Source organism: Gorilla gorilla, chromosome X (genome assembly GCF_029281585.2).
Source record: "Gorilla gorilla gorilla isolate KB3781 chromosome X, NHGRI_mGorGor1-v2.1_pri, whole genome shotgun sequence".
Classification (NCBI taxonomy): Eukaryota; Metazoa; Chordata; class Mammalia; order Primates; family Hominidae; genus Gorilla; species Gorilla gorilla.
In genome coordinates, this window is record NC_073247.2 from 141,166,614 (window position 1) to 141,186,734 (window position 20,121).

At 39.0% G+C, this 20,121-nt stretch overlaps 1 protein-coding gene and 1 pseudogene across 6 annotated transcripts in view; both read right to left on the bottom strand.

Moving 5' to 3' along the window:
- Nucleotides 1-568: 568 nt before the first annotated feature.
- On the bottom strand, nucleotides 569-686 carry LOC115932585 (uncharacterized; annotated as a pseudogene).
- A 10,100-nt stretch (nucleotides 687-10,786) lies between these two features.
- Nucleotides 10,787-20,121, bottom strand: part of SMARCA1 (SNF2 related chromatin remodeling ATPase 1) — a 77,197-nt gene continuing 67,862 nt past the window's right edge. For 2 of the 6 annotated variants that reach the window (XM_031006007.3, XM_031006006.3), the window contains 2 exons: nucleotides 12,358-12,468; nucleotides 10,787-11,262 (listed from right to left, as the gene is read on the bottom strand). In XM_031006007.3, the coding sequence (XP_030861867.1) occupies nucleotides 11,191-11,262; nucleotides 12,358-12,468 (183 nt within the window). In that variant the 3' untranslated portion in view covers nucleotides 10,787-11,190. Of the gene's footprint in view, nucleotides 11,331-12,326; nucleotides 12,469-20,121 lie in introns of all 6 variants that reach the window. The other 4 variants (XM_031006010.3, XM_055376308.2, XM_031006011.3 and 1 more) reach the window with 2 other exon arrangements.

Consider the following 20,121-nt stretch of genomic DNA (forward strand, 5'->3'; position numbering starts at 1 on the left):
CAAAAATAAACTGGCCAGCCAATCAGATTCCCAGTCTTGGGAATTTGAGTTGGGAAGAATGGAAAGATTCACACATGGGGCATTAGTCCTTCCTGGCAGGAAATGAGAATGCAAGAGGTGATCATAGAAGTATCACTATATAAAAAGAGGATGGGAGGAGCTAGCGTTGGACACAAATGGCAACAGTTAATCCCAGGTGAGTATGGACATCACAATCAGCATATGAGGAACAGTGGCAATCCAGGTGCCAGGAGGGACAACACATGGAGACCTCTGTTATGAGTTTACAAATCAAGGGCTGCTAAGGATCACAACTGTCAGATGACCTAGTGAAATTCTCCTGGACTGAAACTACCATACAGCGATACAACAAAGCCCACTTCAGCTCAACCACCAAACGCCTGGATTCAAATTGGCACCCTAGAAACAGCAGTTTTCAAAGTGTGATTCCTGGACCAAAAGCATCAACGTCACCTGGGAACTTGTTAGAAATGCAAGTACCTACTGAATCAGAAGCTCTGGAGATGGAGCTCAGCATTCTGGATTTTTTTAAATTAAATTTAAATAATGCCTACAGCACCCGTATTCCCAGGGGGTATTCCATCCAAGTACTAACCAGGCCCAACCCTGCTTAGCTTCCAAGATCAGGCAAGATTGGGCACGTTCAGGGTGGTATGGCCATAGACCAGTTTGAGTTTTAACAAGTCTTCCAGGTGATTCCAATCCAAGTTCGAGTTTGAGAACCAGCTCCTCAAGTTGGCTTTTCCCAGAGTACCAACATTACCTAGAAGTGGACTGTTGCTGCCCTTAGATCATCTCAGGGATAATCCTCCCAGAGGCAGATTCCCCAGTTGGTCAGATTTGCTGATGAAAGAACTCCTCTGCAATAGTTTATGCTTACTGGTTTCAGTATATAATTCATCATTCCCAAGCAGCTGCAAGGATGCAATATATACTCTGAACCAAAGACCATAAGCAGGCCCAGGAACTGAAAAATTTAAGGATGTCCCCTAAAGGTTGCAGACAGAGACTGACAGGCAGCTTTTAATATGATCCTTTAATATGGCTTCTAGATGAAACTGAGTTGTGTCTCTCCTGGAAGCACGTGTTTGTGGTTGAGGTGTAATAGGTAGGTGGTTTTAGGCAGAGACATCTTTAGTATTGTATATAGGAGAAAGGTTAGTGTACTAATGGGCAAGAAACAGACTATATGAAGATGTCAATTACTGCCTGTTAGTCCACTGCCTGCTTGCAACCTCTGCTGCTCTTGCTGCCAAGTTTTATATCACATGACCTCACCCTTTAGCCACAGGGTGTACCCGACCCAGTTGTAGCCAAGTCAGTCGAGTCACTTACCTACAATGTGACCTGATGCAGAAGATGATCTATGCCCATATGATTCTCCCATTCAAAAACGTGAAGGCGGCAGCAGTTAGAAATGAGAGTTAGAGTTTACCAAAAATGTCCTGAGGAAGAGAGGGATCTACGAAGGATCATGGCAAGAAAAAGTAACAATAAAAGCAGAACTCGTGCACAAAATCAGTAGGCCATTGATTAGGGCTATGGACACACACAGAGAGAAGCAGGGATGCTGAGAGAGAGAATGACAATGACAGAGACATTGAGAGAGACATCATGTAGCCCCAGAGAGATGAAGAGCATTAACTGCCTCGATTCCTGCTTGCTGATGTCCTTATAATACCCACCTGTTCTTATTTAAGGTTCTTATTTAAGTAGTCGGCGAGTTACCAGAGTGCCTGAGGAGCTATTTATATTGTTTGAGTGTAAGAGCAAGTGAGAGCAAGTAACAAGATGATAGAGACACAGAGCCAATGAGAGAAGCAAGGGCAATAAAAGAAAGAAAAAGAGACAGACTGTCCCTATGGATACAAAGCTTGAAGGGTGTTCTGTAAGAGAAGGGGTCATGGCCACAACCCCTTCTCCCTGGGGTTTAACCTGAGGTGCAATTAAAAATGAAGAATGTTAATAAACAAATGAATGCATGAATATACAAATGAGTAAATAATAAATAGACAAGTACAATTTAAATGAATACAGAAAGTTAATGACATTTGTCAGGATGGACAGAGATGACTATGGCCAAGGTCCAGTGGCAGAAAAAGCAACAAACCTTCTGAGATCAAACCACTATGAGACCAGAAAGATGACTCAAGCATTTGAATTTCAAACCATTTTTGCTGGAACATCTTTGCCCAACAGTGGACTGAGTGGGGATCTCACTTAGGGACCAGTGAGATGGGAGTTGAGACATTTTGCCCCAGATACATTAATTTAGTCATAACAAGTAACAGGGCACAGTCCAGCCCTATCCACGGAAATAACAGCAATTATGGGATTACAAATCTTGACAACTTTGGTGGCAGCAGAAGTGACAGGAAAGCCTGTTCTGAAGCAAACAGCTTAGGTAGCAAAGGTAAAGGTCTCCTGCCTCAAAAAAGCTTGTCTGAGTTCTGGCCCAGTGACAGAAAAGGGATGGTAGGACCATCCCTGGACCTCAATAAATATGTTGAACCTCAGGGTATTCTCAAACAACACAGGGCATTTTGATCTCACTGCCTAGTTTTGGCCCTACTATTTTGACCTCAAGGCCATTTTTTTTTCTGCATATTGCTTTCTTCTTCTCAGACTATGAACCATTCTGGTTATAAGAATTCAACTTTACTAGGAGTTTAATACCCCTACTTCAACTTATAAGGATTTCTTTGAATGTATAAATAGGAATTTGACACCTTGAAAGTAGCTGAGCCCATGAGGTGCTGAGCCCAACCCAAATTGCTAACCCGCAGAATTGTGAGTTGCAAATGGTTGTTTTAAGCCACTGAGTTTTAGGGTAGATTTTTATGCAGCAAAAGGTAACTGACATGGAGCCTAAAAATAAAGCCAAACCAAGTGTAGTCGTCTTCAAAGCCTAAAGCTGAAAATTCTGAATATGACTGAATGTTTTCCTTCAGCAGAGTAAATCCATATCCCTGCATCCTGAGAGATGCAATCACTAGTTCCAGTTCTATGAGGCTTAAGCAGTGCAGTTTGGCATACCACAGCACCTACCTAGCATTGCAGAAGATCTCCACATGAGGAAAATTATGGCATGCGAAACATATAGTCTACATTGCTTTTTTAAAAACTACAAAATAAAAACAAATCATTTAAAAACACAGTTCATCCATATTCATATTTCAGCATATGTGCATTTATAACAGCATATGAAAGTGTCACATTTTCTCCCAGTATCGTAAACAACAGCAAGTTGCCATTTCCCAGAAGACTCAAAATACTGTGACACCATGGTATAGTAAACCATTGTCTCAAGGATTCAAGTTTGCTGATAAAGAATCTCACCAATAATCAAAAAATGTGTTAGAAAATAAGAAATCCCACATAGGTGATGTGATTCTCACAGGTTATTGAGTTTGCATTCTATCATGATACCTCTTTTGATACCTTCTGTATTAGTCAATGCTCCAGCCACATATAAACACAGAATCAAGCACACACTAAAGAATGTACCTGGTCGCCATAGCTAAGGATCTAAGCAAGATAAGCACAGTGTCCATATTGACTTCCAGGCAAAGGTGTTAAAAGTTCCTCTCTAGTCTGCTCCCCAGCCTCCTACCCAAGTAGTGGAGGAGTACTGAATTGATGGGCAACATTCCTGGGCACTGTACAACCACAGTTTCTAGTGGGTGGAGCCCTGAGAATATAAACAATCCCATACAGGTAGAAAGCCCCTTTCTGGGTTCATTCTCTCTGAAGCTGGTGGCTGTTAACATTTTTTTCTCATTTGAATGGCAAATTTGGAAATTTGACTTTGGCTTAAGAGAAATGGTAAGCTATTCATCCTGTTTTGGTTCTGAGTTCCACACTGTCTCTACTCTAAGCTTCCTTGTGGTCAGCTTAGTACAGTGCTGAAATAGAGTCTGGGGGCCAATGCCCCCAATGTTATTTTGCTTCCTTTGCCCCTCTTTAGTCACATGCGTCTCTTGTGGAACACACCAGGGTGACAGGGCCAAGGCAGAATTTAAATATTCCCAAGTCACCTGGCCAATCACTACCATAATTCATCCCTTAATGGTGCCTGGATCTCACCTCTGTCCCTGACACTGACATGATCTCAGAAAACAGGGCAACTGTCTTCCCCAGGGACATTTGGGGAATAAAGTCCCACAAAAGAGATTGAGGTTTAGTCCTCAAACTTGAAGCACTGCTGCTTTAGGGCCAGTATATACTCTCCCATGTGTAACAGGCAGGTGCTGGTATTGGTGTAAATATTCATTTTAGGAGCTAGGATAACCTTGTCCATGACTTCAAACTGCAGGAGCCACAAGGTTCTGCAGCTAGGTCTCCCTAAAATAAACAGAATTCTAGTGTGTGACATTTTTGGCCTAATGGATCATTAGATCCAAATACTCATACACCCAACTTAGATGACAGACCTAGATTCTGTTCCTCTGGACTTTGTTTTAACTTGTATCCGGAGATAGAGAACGATGGTCACATAAAATTCTGAGGTGTCATGGCCTTCTGTAAAGTTTTCTGAGTCCCTTCCCTACCATATGTTCTCATGTTGACTCTGATTTGGACACTACATAAACCCTAATATAAGAATTTGTGGAGAAAAGATAGAGTTAAAAAAAATAACCCTTAGTGATTTGCAAGGCCTAATCAAAAGACAAGACACACCTTGCAGTTGCTTTCCTGATCAGGAATCTTCAATAAATATCGGCCAAGAGTCTAATTATGGCTGTGGACTTCAGAGACCTCAGAGTGTGGGTGCAATCACTGAAGGAAGGTAGAGTTCACTCATAAAAAGAGATTAAGACCTTCACTACATGGACACAGTAGCTTATTCTTGGACTGAGGTGAAGAGTAAAAGTTAATGAAAGAAAAAAGATCAAAGGTCAAAAAGGCATTAAATAATAACCATATCCAGAATGCTGTAGGGCATTAAATAATAACTATATCCAGAATGTCGTGGCTTTGAGAATTGGGTCAGCCTGGAAATAAAGGCCCTTGGTTAGGTTAGGTTACATTATAGGATAGGTTAGACTACAGGATAGGATAGGTTAGATTACAGGGTACTTTAAATGAACTAAAAACTCTTGCCCGGGAGATAGTTATTGCTTTGGAAGTGGTGGCAAGCAAGCTAGGAAAGAATTAGGAAAAGAGGCTGGGTGCGGTGCCTCACACCCATAATCCCATCACTTTTGGAGGACCAAGGCGGGAGGATCTTTTGAACCCAGGAGTTCGAGACCCACCTGGGCAGCATGGCGAAACCCTGCCTCTACAAAAAATACAAAAAATTAGCCCGTCGTGGCAGTGCACACCTGTAGTCCCAGCTACTCGGGAGGCTGAGGTGGGAGAATCCCCTAAGCCAGGGAAGTCAAGGCTGCAGTGAGCCATAATTGCAAAACTGCACTCCAGTCTCAGTGACAGAATGAGACCGTGTCTCAATAAACAAAACTAGGAAAGGGAGAAAGCTTGAGATCTTAGAAACCAGGATAGACATATATGAAAGGAGAAAAGGATATACCTACATAGATACAGCACCCAGATCTCAGACCCAATTGCAATAGTTTCTCACGAAGGCAAGGGAAACCATCTACCTAACTGTAAACAGTGTAGCTAACATACATTAGGAAACAGTAGATGAAATACCACGACAATCTTAGTAGAAAGGGGTAAGTTATCATATTTCAGCAGTGATCTTATTGCCAGTACAAAACTAAATGCCAGTACAAAAACAAATGGCATTTGGAAACTTACAGTTGATTTCAGGAGAGGGCTGAATAAGGTATCAATCCTAAATGATGATGATGATGGTCACATAATAAATATTCTAGCAAAGGTGAGACCTTATGCAAAGATCTTTTTTATCTTGGATTAGCAAATAGGCTTTGAGCTCCACCACTGAAGGAGATATGTTAATTCAAAACTATTCATGATGAGAGGTAGACAGTTGGGAGATGAATAGTGCTCACCAGCAACCTCCCATAGATATATGGAGACTATTGAAGACAGCCCACATAATTTGGTAATCCAATATATTGATGAATTCTAGTATCCACATCACAGAAAGATCAGAAATTAACCAAGCATATCTTGGGGGCAATACAGACAGGGTAGAAAGTCAACGGAAAGATACAGCTTGGATCTGACTACAGTGGCCTAGATGAAAGTTTCCTTAGCAGGAGAGCAATGTATCAGGAAAGGGACAAATGATCAAGTCACTAGGCCAACAAATGAAAAGAGCCTGGTATGAACAAGCTTTTGTAATGGTTGCATTACAGTAAGAAAGACCGATGCTTGGTCCAATTATCTAACTGAAACACTGGTACAGGGAAGGGATACCAGCTAGCATGGAGAACACTTAAAAAGACAATAGCTTGGGCACCAGCTTTGGCCTTACCAAACACTTGAGAACCTTGGAACCTCTGCCTAATAATAATACCCAATACTGGCTAGGCGTGGTGGCTCACGCTTGTAATCCCAGGACTTTGGGAGGCCGAGGAGGGCGGATCACGAGGTCAGGAGATCGAGACCAATCCTGGCTAACACGGTGAAACCCCGTCTCTACTAAAAATACAAAAAATTAGCCGGGCGTGGTGGCGGGCACCTGTAGTCCCAGTTACTCGGGAGGCTGAGGCAGGAGAATGGCGTGAACCTGGGAGGCGGAGCTTGCAGTTAGCTGAGATGGCGCCACTGCACTCCAGCCTGGGCGACAGAGACTCTGTCTCAAAAAATAATAATAATAATAATAATACCACCCAATACCATAGCTATTGGTGATACAAGAAAATTTCTTTTGTTATTTAGTTTCCAGAGGTCTGGAAGGCTTCTCTAGCCTCTGTAAGGTAGCCTAGAAGAGCTAGGGGTTCCCAGTGCAAAATACCCTGATTCAGTCACACCACCCCCTAACTGTTCACGGAGGGAATAGAATTTATAAGAACAGATTAATAATATGCTATCCAGTCATTACTCTTATTAAACACCCTACGCTTTCTAAATGAATTACTAAGGGGTAAGAAGAGCTATGCACACAAGGTGAGTATCTTAATTTGAGTTCCCTCAGAAGCAAATGTTGATACGAAGATTCTAATGCAAGTAGTTTATTCAGGAGCTGACCTAAGGAAATACCTACAGGGGAGTAGGGAAGTGATACAGGGGGAAAAAAGCAGTTAATAAGAGTGTGTTATCAAGACAGCCACTACTGTGGGTGGCTGGAGCTTAATCCGGTGGGTAAACTCTGGGGAACCATAAGTCACATAGTTACCCTGCTCAAGAGGTAAGAGAGTTGGGGCATTCATACACCAACTCCCATCAGTTTTTTTATTCAGAGCCACTTCCAGATGCGTTAATCCCTAGCTCTTCCAGCCTACCATGTGGAGGGTAGAGAAGCCTTCTAAGTCTCTGAAAAAGCCTTCAGAAAGAGATAGTTGGCAGATAAAAATCAGTTGGAGCACACAGAAATAATAAGGCTGAGGGATAGGTGACAGGATAGTATTAGCTATGTGTATTTCAACCACAGAAAAATATTACTCCTTGTCTATTAGGCAGGATGGCTTAGGAAGATGAAGGAAACATGAGAAGGAATACTCAGAGAAGTTTGAAATTTGGTAACAACTTGAGGATTTCAGGAATTGGTAAGAACACCTGGAGAGAAAGACATGTGGTGGCCTTGAAGCTGACCTGGGACTCTTAGCTGCACTGGCTACTGCACCATAGAGGGGGAGCAATAGACCACAGAGGGGACCTTTGCCAATAATTAGGAAATAACAGCATTTTACTTTGATGACAATAGATAGATTCACCAGTTAGGTAGAGGCTTTTCAAACCAAACAGCCAGCAACTAAGATAGCTGCAAATATTTTAGTTCAAAAACTTCTCTTAACTGGGAGTCTTAGATGAAGAACCAAATTTGGAAACATATTTCACGGGAAAACTGTGTAATCTGAAAAGTATCCAAGTATAGCATAACACCTGTAGGCCAGGTAGCCAGAGAAAAAGATAGAACTATACAATAAAGCCGTACCAATGGCTATGATGAAAACAAGAGATTACAGAGCTCACCACCTGCCTTCTTTTGATTCTAAGGAAATTAGAGCCTGATTAGCCAACGAATCAAGACAGAGCTTTACAAGGACCTCTGTGGAAGATCTAGGGTTGTTGGGAAATCCCATTCACCCCTTATCTTTTACAGAGAGAGGCCTTGAGTGAAGGAAGCCACTCAGGGTCTCTGTTTCTCTGCTCACTTTCCTCCTTGTACATTTTCCAAACAAGGAATCAGGTTGGGTCAGATTCCAATGTAATCCATTGGACCATTTTTGCTGGTGGGCAGAGTCATTACGGTTTATAAGACTGCATTCATGTATATAGCACTCTCTTCTGCTTCCTCTGGCCTCCAAGGAGCTGATACAGTAAACTGACAATCCAGGTTTCTCTCCCCAACATAGCAGCCATGTTTAGGCCACTTGTTTGAAATGGTATTTCTTTCTTGGGATTTTTACATTTTCAATGGGAGTTTAATTTCTCTGTAGAAATTTAACAATAAGAGGGGTTTCATATTCAGACTTGAGGCATTTTTGTATTTCCAAGATGCTATTATTTGGACCAAGCTATCATCTGGTATTCACTGTATGGGTCTGTTTGGTAGGCTAGGTTCAACAGTGTAGCTATACATACTTTAAGATGAGAAGTAGAATAGGTGAATTTTTCACTAAATATATAGTGTGGTCTTTAAGTTAAGTCCTGAATAAAACTATTTCACAAGTTTCTAAGGATGACATCAGAAGCATCCATTGAAGGCCTTGGGGAGCTGAATTTCACATCACTTTGGTCCAAGAAAGACTCATAACAGCCATGATATGGAACAGGGAAATGACTCCATGAAAAGGCTACAAGAACTTACCTGCAGATTTTCTCCCCTAAGGTAGAGAATCACATATTAGCTCAGCTACTGACCCCTTTGGATTACCAGAGAAAGAATGAGAAGTGGAGATTGTTAAATGTCCATGCTGGGGTTCAAAGACCGTAACTGTGCCCAGTCCCACCTGCCATCTTCTCTGCTCCCTAGGAAAAGAAAGGCTGAACTGACTGATCAGAGTCCAGACCCTTATTAGGCTGTTTTCTACTGCACAGAACTTGGGGTTATCAGTAAAACTCCCCGGTATCATTTTCTCCAGCGCAGATGACTAACTATAGCTATTCATATCATTGGAGTGGAAAATTCCAAGGTTAGATTTTGGGCTGAAGAGCTCTGGAGTTTGCAGCCAAAGCACCAGCTAGTGAAGTATTACTTTGCTCACCTTAGCCTCCCTTTCTTACAGAAAAGGCAGTTAAGCCAAGGACAGATTTGGGTATCCCTGGGTCCCCTGATATAATATCGTCCCAACCTTGTCTCTTAATAGAACCCCAATTTTACCCCAACCCCCAACAGGGTACAAGAGTCTAAGTGCTAATAGTGGAAACAGTAAAAATAATCCAACCAGAAACATGGCAGTAAGAGATATAAAATCTGGACAATGAATGGAGACTTAGAAGAGTCCAACAGACAGTGGGTTGTTGTTCTAGAAGATCTATTCCTCTGTTGGAGAACTTCTATGAAAAGATTGAGGATGTGAAGAATGCTGACTAACACTCAGGGGCTACCCAGAATTTGCTAGTAGTGCACTAAAAAGAGTCTGATAGGAAATGCAAAAGATCTTGGAAGGGGGAAGAGACAACTCTTCAGTGGTCCAAACCTTGTTTTGGTAACTAACATCATTATCCTGCATTCTCAGCTTTACTTATTTGTTGTGTATTTCACACTAGATTTTGATCCATTTTCCCGCTGTCTTACAACCTGACCCAGATTCTGATTAATTCCACACTAAAAGTTTCATGTAATAGACCCAGTTTCGTTCCTGAACTGACAGTCTCTGTGACAGAGGCAGTAATGTAAGACGTTCCATTTATTCCCCTACATTTGTCAGCCCTTTTCAGGTATATAGGACCACATGACTACTTTGGTGGCAATGAAATATAAGTGGATGTGACATGTGTCACTTCTAGGCTGAGGCAGTAAAGAGCCTAAGTGCCACATGTTCCAGATGTTGCAGCCACAAAATAGCAGAGCCTTAGTCATCCTGGAACCTTGAGTTACCGTGTGGAGCAGATCCCTTCCCATTCCCACATCCCTCTGACCTGCATGAGATATGTAGTGTGAGCAAGAAAAAAACTCTTGGTGTGTAAAACCTCTGACACTTTGAGATTGTTCACTGAGCATAACTGTATTCCTGACAAACACAGGCCCCCTTCTTCTGCATACATAGTGCTTATTTCATACTCTAAACTTAATTGTTAATAATTCTACATGTTACACCCAGGCCCTTCTGAACTGGCTCTATGGGACAGAAGATCACACACAAGTCAGCAAGCAAAGCTTTAACTTTGAACCAAATACACAGTAGTAAGCAATACAATTCAGTAAACACAACTACTTTCTACTGCACAAAAAAACAGGAAATAATTAAATTTCTTATAGACATTTCTTTATTATATTTTCCCACTTGAATATTTAGAGAATAATTTAAATGTAATGCATACTGACAGCAAGCACAGTATCAAATATTAGCTTTTTTAATATTTTTCTTTCCTCACCCTTTATTCCTTTAGGAAAAAAATATTTAGATGACCTCAAAGAAACAATTATTATGCTAATCACAGTATGCAGTAACACAAACAAGCCCAGACTCAATAGAAAAGAAAGCAACAAAGAAGTGAAAAAGTCTTTCTCCTCAAAACATTTTAATTCGTTTTTCCACAGCCATATAAATTTAAAGTATGAAACAACAATAATACAACTATAGAATCTAGGTTCTCTTTCAAAGCAGCGGCATATAAAACATAGAAAAGCTAAAACCTCAGCACAAGCTTCAAAAGAACAAGGACTGAGAGGATTTTGATGAAGACATGAAATGCACAAAATACAGTACACAAAAATACTAGAATGCCATAAAATATAAAGCTACACATTTCAGGTAGAAAGCATTGTAAAATATATAAAATATGCAAGAAATCAAAACCAAAGAGATTTTTCTTAGAGTACCATGAATACACTGGAACTGGCAATTAGCATTTGAAGATGGGAACAAGAAAATAGCAGTTTCCCATTTAAAACTTTATTTCTAGGCTTTAGGATTTCACCTTCTTGACATCCTTCTTTCCAGAGCTCTCAGTAGCTGACTCTGCTTTTCTTTTCTGTGACTAAAATGGAAACAGATTTAATGTTCTGCTCCAATATGCACATTTTAAATGGCCCAACAATGTTAAATCTAGGATGTAAATGCATTAAAAAAAAATTTTAACATGAATATTCACTTAAATGTTATATTCACAGTTAATGTTCTATATAGCCCAACAAACTATATAACCCAATGTAAAATAACCTTCAAAGATGTTTCTTTTTATGAAAAGACATAAAATACCCATCAAAAATAGTCATCAAGTATCTACTTACACATGGTATTATAAATGTACTCTGAAAGAACTACTTAATGTTTTCTGGGCAAAATTTTGTTTATGAGTATATATTTTTTAAAAAACTTATGATAGGTTTTAACATACCATATTTCATATCTTCTATGATACACATTTCTTTCACATTTTAGCATCTCTGAAATCAGGATGCATCTTACAACTGATGACAAATTACACCTGGCAGCATTTTCCCTCAGTGGTACATAAAATAATGCTGTGTCTTACAACGGAAGGCATCTTAGATTCGATGAAATATGGCAGTTTACTTAACCACACTCAAATAATACGATCTATTAAAGAATATTTTAAATTACAGCTGTACAAAGCAACCTGACTGGATTAAAATCAAGTTATCCTATCAATTCAACAGTTCACTTATTACCAAGCAAAGCTTTGTTGTCTGCTCAGAGTTCCCATTTGTACTCATAATTCCACAAACATCAGAAAACTTACTTGATCAAATCAGAACTCCTAGTTTCAACTTTAGCCCCATCCCATCCCACCCCTACCCCTCTGCTACCCCTATGATAGCTCTAGTCTCAATTCAAAAGATTTCACTTGCATTATACTTCTGTTTAGATTCACGAGGAATTTTTTAAAATACTGAGCCTAGTTACTAGGGAGTTCCTAACCATATGTTCTACAAACAAATAAGAAACATGGTTGTGAAGTAATTCTTCTTCTGTCCAAAACAAATTAGCATTTTATAAAACCAGCTTTTATTAATAGCTATCACTATGGCATTAAACATAATATAGGCATTTTAATTATGTAAAAAAAATGGGATCTACCTAAAAGTTAGGAAAATGCTGAAAATTTTACCATTGGAGTTTTAGTTGCCCGTTTCTTCTTTTCTGCTCTCTCTCTTTCCTCAATTTCCATATTTTCTTTCTCAATCAATGAAATCAGAGTGTTACAGCGTCTCTGGAATTCCTAAATGAAGTAATAAAGATTTTTAATTTCTGCAACCCAATCATAATCTTTAAAACACTGACAACTATTTAACTGTATGATTTCTGTGGTATAGAATTTCCAAAACTGCTATTTTTCAGAACAATATTCACACAGGGTATTAATAGATTCCACCAAAATTAGGAGTGGGGGTAAATGTCATTTATGGATGACTGGTTAAACAAACCGTGATACGTCCATATCATATAATATTACTCAGCAATAAAAAGGAAAGAACTATTAATACAGTTAACAATCTGAATGAACCTCAAGGGAATTATGCTAAGTAAAAAAAAAAGCTAATTTCAAAAGGTTACATACCATATTATTCCATTTATATAACATCCTTAAATGACAAAATTATAGAAAGAGAGAACAGATCAATGGTTGCCAGGAGCTAGGGAGAGGAGAGAGGGTGGGTGTGACGGTAAAGAGACAGCACAATGGAGTCGTATGGTGGTGGAGGTTATACAACTCTACACATGACAAAACTGCATTGAACTGCACACACACACACACACACACACACACACGAGCGCATGTATAACTGATGAAATCTGAACAAGCTCTATAGATTATACGAATGTCAATTTCCTGGTTGTGATATTTTACTATAGTTTTGCAAAATGTTACTATTGGGGAAAACTGGGTGAAGGGTGCATGAGACCTCCCTGTACATTTTCTTTACAACTTTTTGTAAATTTTCTTATTTCAAAATAAAAAGTTAACATAAATCACATAAACAAAAAAAATAAGGGGATGTTCTATGGTCAAAATAAGTTTTGGAAGTACCCAGTTTACAAAAGTTAAACAGATTTACTTATTACATGGCTTCTCAGAGCCTTTCAGTTCCCTATGTGCACTGTGAACCACTAGGTGGGGCGTACAGGATGCAGCAGTTGTCAAAAATATTTAACCAACAGACTTTCTTCTCATCGGACATCTTGTGGGATCAGAGTTCTGGGGACCACATCACAGGAAACACTGCTGTATTTGTTAATTCAGAGCAAATAATACCTGAAAAGATTTCTACATTAACCTTGCCACTACCTATATTTCACTGTCAGCAAATCAATGCATACAAACTATAAATACTTTTTACGAATGTATGGTGAACATTAAACACGATTCATTAATACGGAATCTCATATATTATTAACCCTGTATACTTTGCTATATTTTAAAGGTAAATAATCGTTTAATATCAAAGGATAAATAATATTTTAAAATATGATTCCTTTTCTGTATAAGCAAAAATGCCTGCCAGAATAGCTAAACACTCAAGAGAAAATATAGGTTTACTGGCAATTAAGAACGACCCCAACACACACACACACAAATGGTCAAAGTACAGGAATAGAAAACTCACCAAAAAAAAAAGTTCAAACATTATAATCAAGTTTCACTGCAACTAATGACCAAAGAAATGCAAAGTAAAACAATGCCATCTTCATCAAATTAGCAACATGTACATGCTTGTGTGCATGTGCACATATATGGTATACATATATGACATTGACAATAAGATGTTGAAATGGGAACTTTCATTCACTGATGATGAAATGTCAATGTTACTATCTGCTATGGACTGAGGTATGTCTCCACAAAATTCATTTGAAGCCCTAACCTTCAATGTGACTGTATTTGAAGATGGGGACTTGTGACTGTATTTGAAGATGGGGTCCTTGTAATTAAGGTTAAATGAGGTCCTATGGATGGAGCCCTAATCCAATAGGACTGGTGTCCTTGTAAGAAGTGGAAGAGACATCAAAGCTCTCCCCTTCTCTGCATGCACTCCAAGAATGGGCCATATGAGAATGCCACGTGCAGAAGGTGGCCATCTGCAAGCCAGGAGGAGAAGCCACACCAGAAACCAGCCCTGCTGGCACCTTGATCTTGAACTTTCAGTCTCCATAATGGTGAGAAAATAAATTCCTGTTGCTTAAGCCACTCAGTCTGTGGCATTCTGTTATGGCAGCCCAAGCTGACTAATACACTACCTTTCTTGAAAGCAAATTCGACATTTCAACGACGGATCTTAAAATTTTCACACCCTTTGACCTAGCAATTCCATTTCCAGAAATTTATTGTAAGGAAATAAGATGTATACGAAGATTTACAAAACAATGTTTAGAGCAGTGTTAAACTGGGAACTAACTAAAATTTTGGTAATCTGGAAACAGAATACACAGACACGTATTATTATTATATATATACACAGAAATAGCTAAAAGAATATTAACAATAATGTTACTAGTGGTTAACATCGGCTATCCCTAAGAGTAGGACTACTGATAACTTTTATTTTTCTCTTGATACTAGCCTGAATTCTCCAAATTTTCTGCAATGAACATTTAAGTCTTGGGCAATCTGTAACTTTTTAAGAATGGAAAATTGTTTAAAATTCAGTTTTATCTTTCCAAATAAAATCCAAAAAAAATGGCATACAACAGGAAATGTAAGATACAAAATAAGATCAACTATCCAGGCAAATGAATTTTAGGCTCTAAATGAAACCCAAAAGGAGGCAGAAAACCAGAGTATAGCCAGAAAAAAATTGCTCATTAATGAATTATTGTTTACCTATTAAAAATAATCTAATGTAACACTGGCATGTTCAAGTTTCTTGTGTATCTTCAATCACCCAGGGTTAAATAATTTAGAAACAATAACTCTGAAATTTTCCTTACTTACCAAAACAATAGTGATATCTTTAGTATGCAGACCAAATATTCTCCATAGCTTCATTCAATAACACACATACAAATTAAACAGCATGTTATTCAATTTACCTATTATAGAAAAGGCTAAGTTGACCCTGATGAGATTTGATCGTTGGTTTCTAGGGAGACTAAATAGAGTCTTTATGTAAAGCTGATTCGTGAATCATTAAGCTATACCCTCTGGCTATTATTATTCTCAATAAGTAATAGTTGCTTGTGACTGGAGATATCTTTAGATATATATTCATGGTTCATGTGGGTGATTCAGGAAAAAAAAACTAATACTTTTGAGACAGCCTCCTAAGCAGGGAAGTAGAATACCTCAAAATGATTATAAATGGACTGTGTAATTAGTTCATACCTTCATTCCTTTCAACCTGTCAATAACTACTCCAGACAGAAAAATAATCTAAGACGCTACAGAAAGACATCAAGGAATGGACAAGTATGGGTGTTACCTTCCTATCACAGGTCATGTCATGTTCTCTATAGATACCAGCTCCATTTTTTTTTTTTTTTTTGAGATGGAGTCTCACTCTGTCACCCAGGCTGGAGTGCAGTGGCACGATCTCAGCTCACTGCAAGCTCCATCTCCCGGGTTCACGCCATTCTCCTGCCTCAGCCTCCCGAGTAGCTGGGACTACAGGCGCCCGCCACCACACCCGGCTAATTTTTTGTATTTTTAGTAGATACAGGGTTTCACCATGTTAGCCAGGATGGTCTCAATCTCCTGATCTTGTGATCCACCCACCTTGGCCTCCCAAAGTGCTGGGATTACAGGCGTGAGCCACCACGCCCAGCCTCCATTTTTTTATTCTCATGCTTCATGACTGCCTAACGCAACATAAGTTATCATAAACAGAACACTAGCTAAAACTAGAAGTTAAAAGGAGAAAGGCTAGATTACCAATAAAAAATACTCATTTATTGAATAAGTGACTATGAAATGACTATGAGAAATTTCATGATGTCAAAAGCACATTCTTTTTCTATAATTTCTCCTTTCATATATTCTCCTAGATTCTTGTACATCTTTATCTTCCTATTTTGTGGGGGATTACAGGGAATTGTTCATAGGACCTCAAACTGTTTCCACAATTGTATAGTCTAGTTATCTCTTTCTCTCACCATTTCCCCACACTGGATTTAAAAATGAAGTTGGAGAAAAACAGCACACAAGAGGAAAAGAGGAGATGCAAAAACAATAAAGACAACAGAAGAGAATAGGAAAATAACAAACGGAAAACTGCTCTGTAGTGTTAATAGTTGTGGCAAAAAATTCCTATGTTCAAATGTGTATGGGAAATGTTGGTTTTTTAAAATGTTACACAAATTTCTTTATGATAGGACTTCTCAGAGCTTTTAGCATTCTAATGCAGAGTGGAAATGTGAATGGCAGGATTCAGTATAATCAGCATGTCCCAACTCTATCTGAACACAGAACTCTTGTTCTGCATATCATCTATTTGCACACCCTGGAACAACGTTTGGTAGAAATCAACTTGGGAAATGTTGCACAGCATGAGTGATGAATACAGCTAAATTAGGATCAAAGTACAGGCGTATCTCGTTTTACTGCACTTCACTTTACTGAGCTTCATAGATATTGTGCTTTTACAAATTGAAAGTCTGTAGCAACCCTGCACTGAACAAGTCTATTGGTGCCATTTTTCCAAGAGGATATGTTTACTTCATGTCTCTGTGTCACATGTTGGTAATTCTCACAATATTTCAAAGATCATTATTATTATATCTGTTACGGTGACCTGTGATCAGTGAGCTTTTATGTTACTATCATAATCATTTTGAGATACCACGAATCACACCCATATTAGATGGCCAACTTTATTTATAAATGTTGTGTGTATTCTGACCACTCTACCAACCAGCCATTCCCCCAACTCCCTCCCTCCCTCACGCTTCTCTCTATTCCCTGAGACAAAATGATATAGAAATTGGGCTAATTATAACTCTAAAATGGCCCCTAGGTGTTCAAATAAAAGGAAACGACTTACTTTAAATCAAAAGCTAGAAATGATTAAGCTTAGTGAGGAAGTTGAAACAGGCCAAAAGCTAGGCCTTTTGAGCTAAACAACTAGCCAAGTTGTGAATGCAAAGGAAACACTCTTGGAGGAAATTAAAACTGCTACTCCACTGGAAGCATTCCCTATGAAAACCAGCACAAGAGAGAGACAAGGATGCCCTCTCTCCCCACTCCTATTCAACACAGTATTGGAAGTTCTGGCCAGGGCAATCAGGCAAGAGAAAGAAATAAACGGTATTCAAATAGGAAGAAAGGAAGTCAAATTGTCTGTTTGCAGATTACATGATTGTACATTTATAAAACTCCATCATCTCAGCCCAAAATCTCCTTAAGCTGATAAGCAACTTCAGCAAACTCTCAGGATACAAAATCTATGTGCAAAAATCACAAGCATTCCTATACACCAATAATAGACAAACAGAGAGCCAAATCATGAGTGAACTCCAACTCACAATTGCTACCAGGAGAATAAAACACCTAGGAATACAACTTACAAGGGATGTGAAGGACCTCTTCAAGAAGAACTACAAACCACTCCTCAAGAAAATAAGAGAGGACACAAACAAATAGAAAAACATTCCATGTTCATGGATAGGAAGAATCTATATCGTGAAAATGGCCATACTGCCCAAAGTAATTTATAGATTAAATGCTATCCCCATCAAGCTACCATTGACTTTCTTCACAGAATTAGAAAAAACTACTTTAAATTTCATATGGAACCAAAAAAGAGCCCGTATAGCCAAGACAATCCTAAACAAAAAGAACAAAGCTGGAGGCATCACGCTACCTGACTTCAAACTATACTACAAGGCTACAGTAACCAAAACAGCATGATATTGGTACCAAAACAGATATATAGACCAATGGAACAGAACAGAAGCCTCAGAAATAACACCACACATCTACAACCATCTGATCTTTGACAAACCTGACAAAAACAAGCAATGGGGAAAGGATTCCCTATTTAATAAATGGTGTTGGGAAAACTGGCTAGCCATATGCAGAAAACTGAAACTAGACCCCTTCCTTACACCTTATACAAAAATTAATTCAAGATGGATTAAAGACTTACACACAAGACCTAAAACCATAAAAACCTTACAAGAAAACCTAGGCAATACCATTCAGGACACAGGTTTGGGCAAAGACTTCGTGAGTAAAACACCAAAAGCAATGGCAACAAAAGCCAAAATTGACAAATGAGATCTAATTAAACTAAAGAGCTTCTACACAGCAAAAGAAACTATCATCAGAGTAAACAGGCAACCTACAGAATGGGAGAAAATCTTTGCAATCTATCCATCTGACAAAGGGCTAATATCCAGAATCTACAAGGAACTTAAACAAATTTACAAGAAAAAAACCCAAACAACCCCATTAAAAAGTGGGCGAAGGATATGAACAGACACTTTTTATTATTATTATTATACTTTAAGTTCTAGGGTACATGTGCACAATGTGCAGATTTGTTACACATGTATACATGTGCCATGTTGGTGTGCTGCACCCATTAACTCGTCATTTACATTAGGTATATCTCCTAATGCTATCCCTCCCCCCATGAACAGACATTTTTCAAAAGAAGACATTTATGCGGCTAACAAACATAATGAAAAAGAGCTCATCATCACTGGTCATTACAGAAATGCAAATCAAAACCAAAATGAGACACCATCTCACACCAGTTAGGGTGGCGATCATTAAAAAGTCAGGAAACAACAGATGCTGGAGAGGATGCGGAGAAATAGGAACACTTTTACACTGTTGGTGGGAGTGTAAATTAGTTCAACCATTGTGGAAGACAGTGTGGCAATTCCTCAAAGATCTAGAACCAGAAATACCATTGAACCCAGCAATCCCATTACTGGGTATGTACCCAAAGGATTATAAATCATTCTACTCTAAAGACACATGCACATGTATGTTTATTGCAGCACTTTTCACAATAGCAAAGACTTGGAATCAACCCAAATGCCCATCAATGATAGACTGGATAAAGAAAATGTGGCACATATACCCCCATGGAATACTACGCAGTCATAAAAAGGATGAGTTCATGGCCTTTGCAGGGACATAGATGAAGCTGGAAACCATCATTCTCAGCAAACTAACACAGGAACAGAAAACCAAACACTGCATGTTCTCACTCATAAGTGGGAGTTGAACAATGAGAACACATGGACACAAGGAAGGGAATATCACACACTGGGGCCTGTCGGAGGGGTGGGGGACTAGGGGAGGGATAGCATTAGGAGAAATACCTAATGTAGATCTGGATTGATGGGTTCAGCAAACCACCATGGCACGTGTATACCTATGTAACAAACCTGCACATTCTGCACATGTATCCCAGAACTTAAAGTATAATTTAAAAAAAAAAAAGTGCTACTCCATTGAACACACAAGTGATAAGAAAGCCAAACAGCCTTATTGCTGATATGGAGAAAGTTTCAGTGGTCTGGACAGATCAAACCAGCCACAACATTCCCTTAAGCCAAAGCCTCATCCAGAGCAAGATCCTAACTCTTCAATTCTATGAAGGCTGAGAGAGGTAAGGAAGGTGCAGAAGAAAAGTTTAAAGTTGGTGGAGGTTGGTTCATGAAGTTTACAGAAAGATGCTGTTTCCATAACATAAAAGTGCAAGGTGAAACAGCAAGTGCTGATGGAGAAGCTGCAGCAAGTTATCCAGAAAAATCTAGCTAAGATAATTGATGAGGGTGGCCACACTAACCAACGAATTTCCAATGGAGACAAAATACCCTAATATTAGAAGAAGATGCCATCTAGGACTTTCATAACTAGAGAGGAAAAGCGGATGCTCAGCTTCAAAGCTTCAAATGACAGGTTTACTCATTAGGGGCTAAT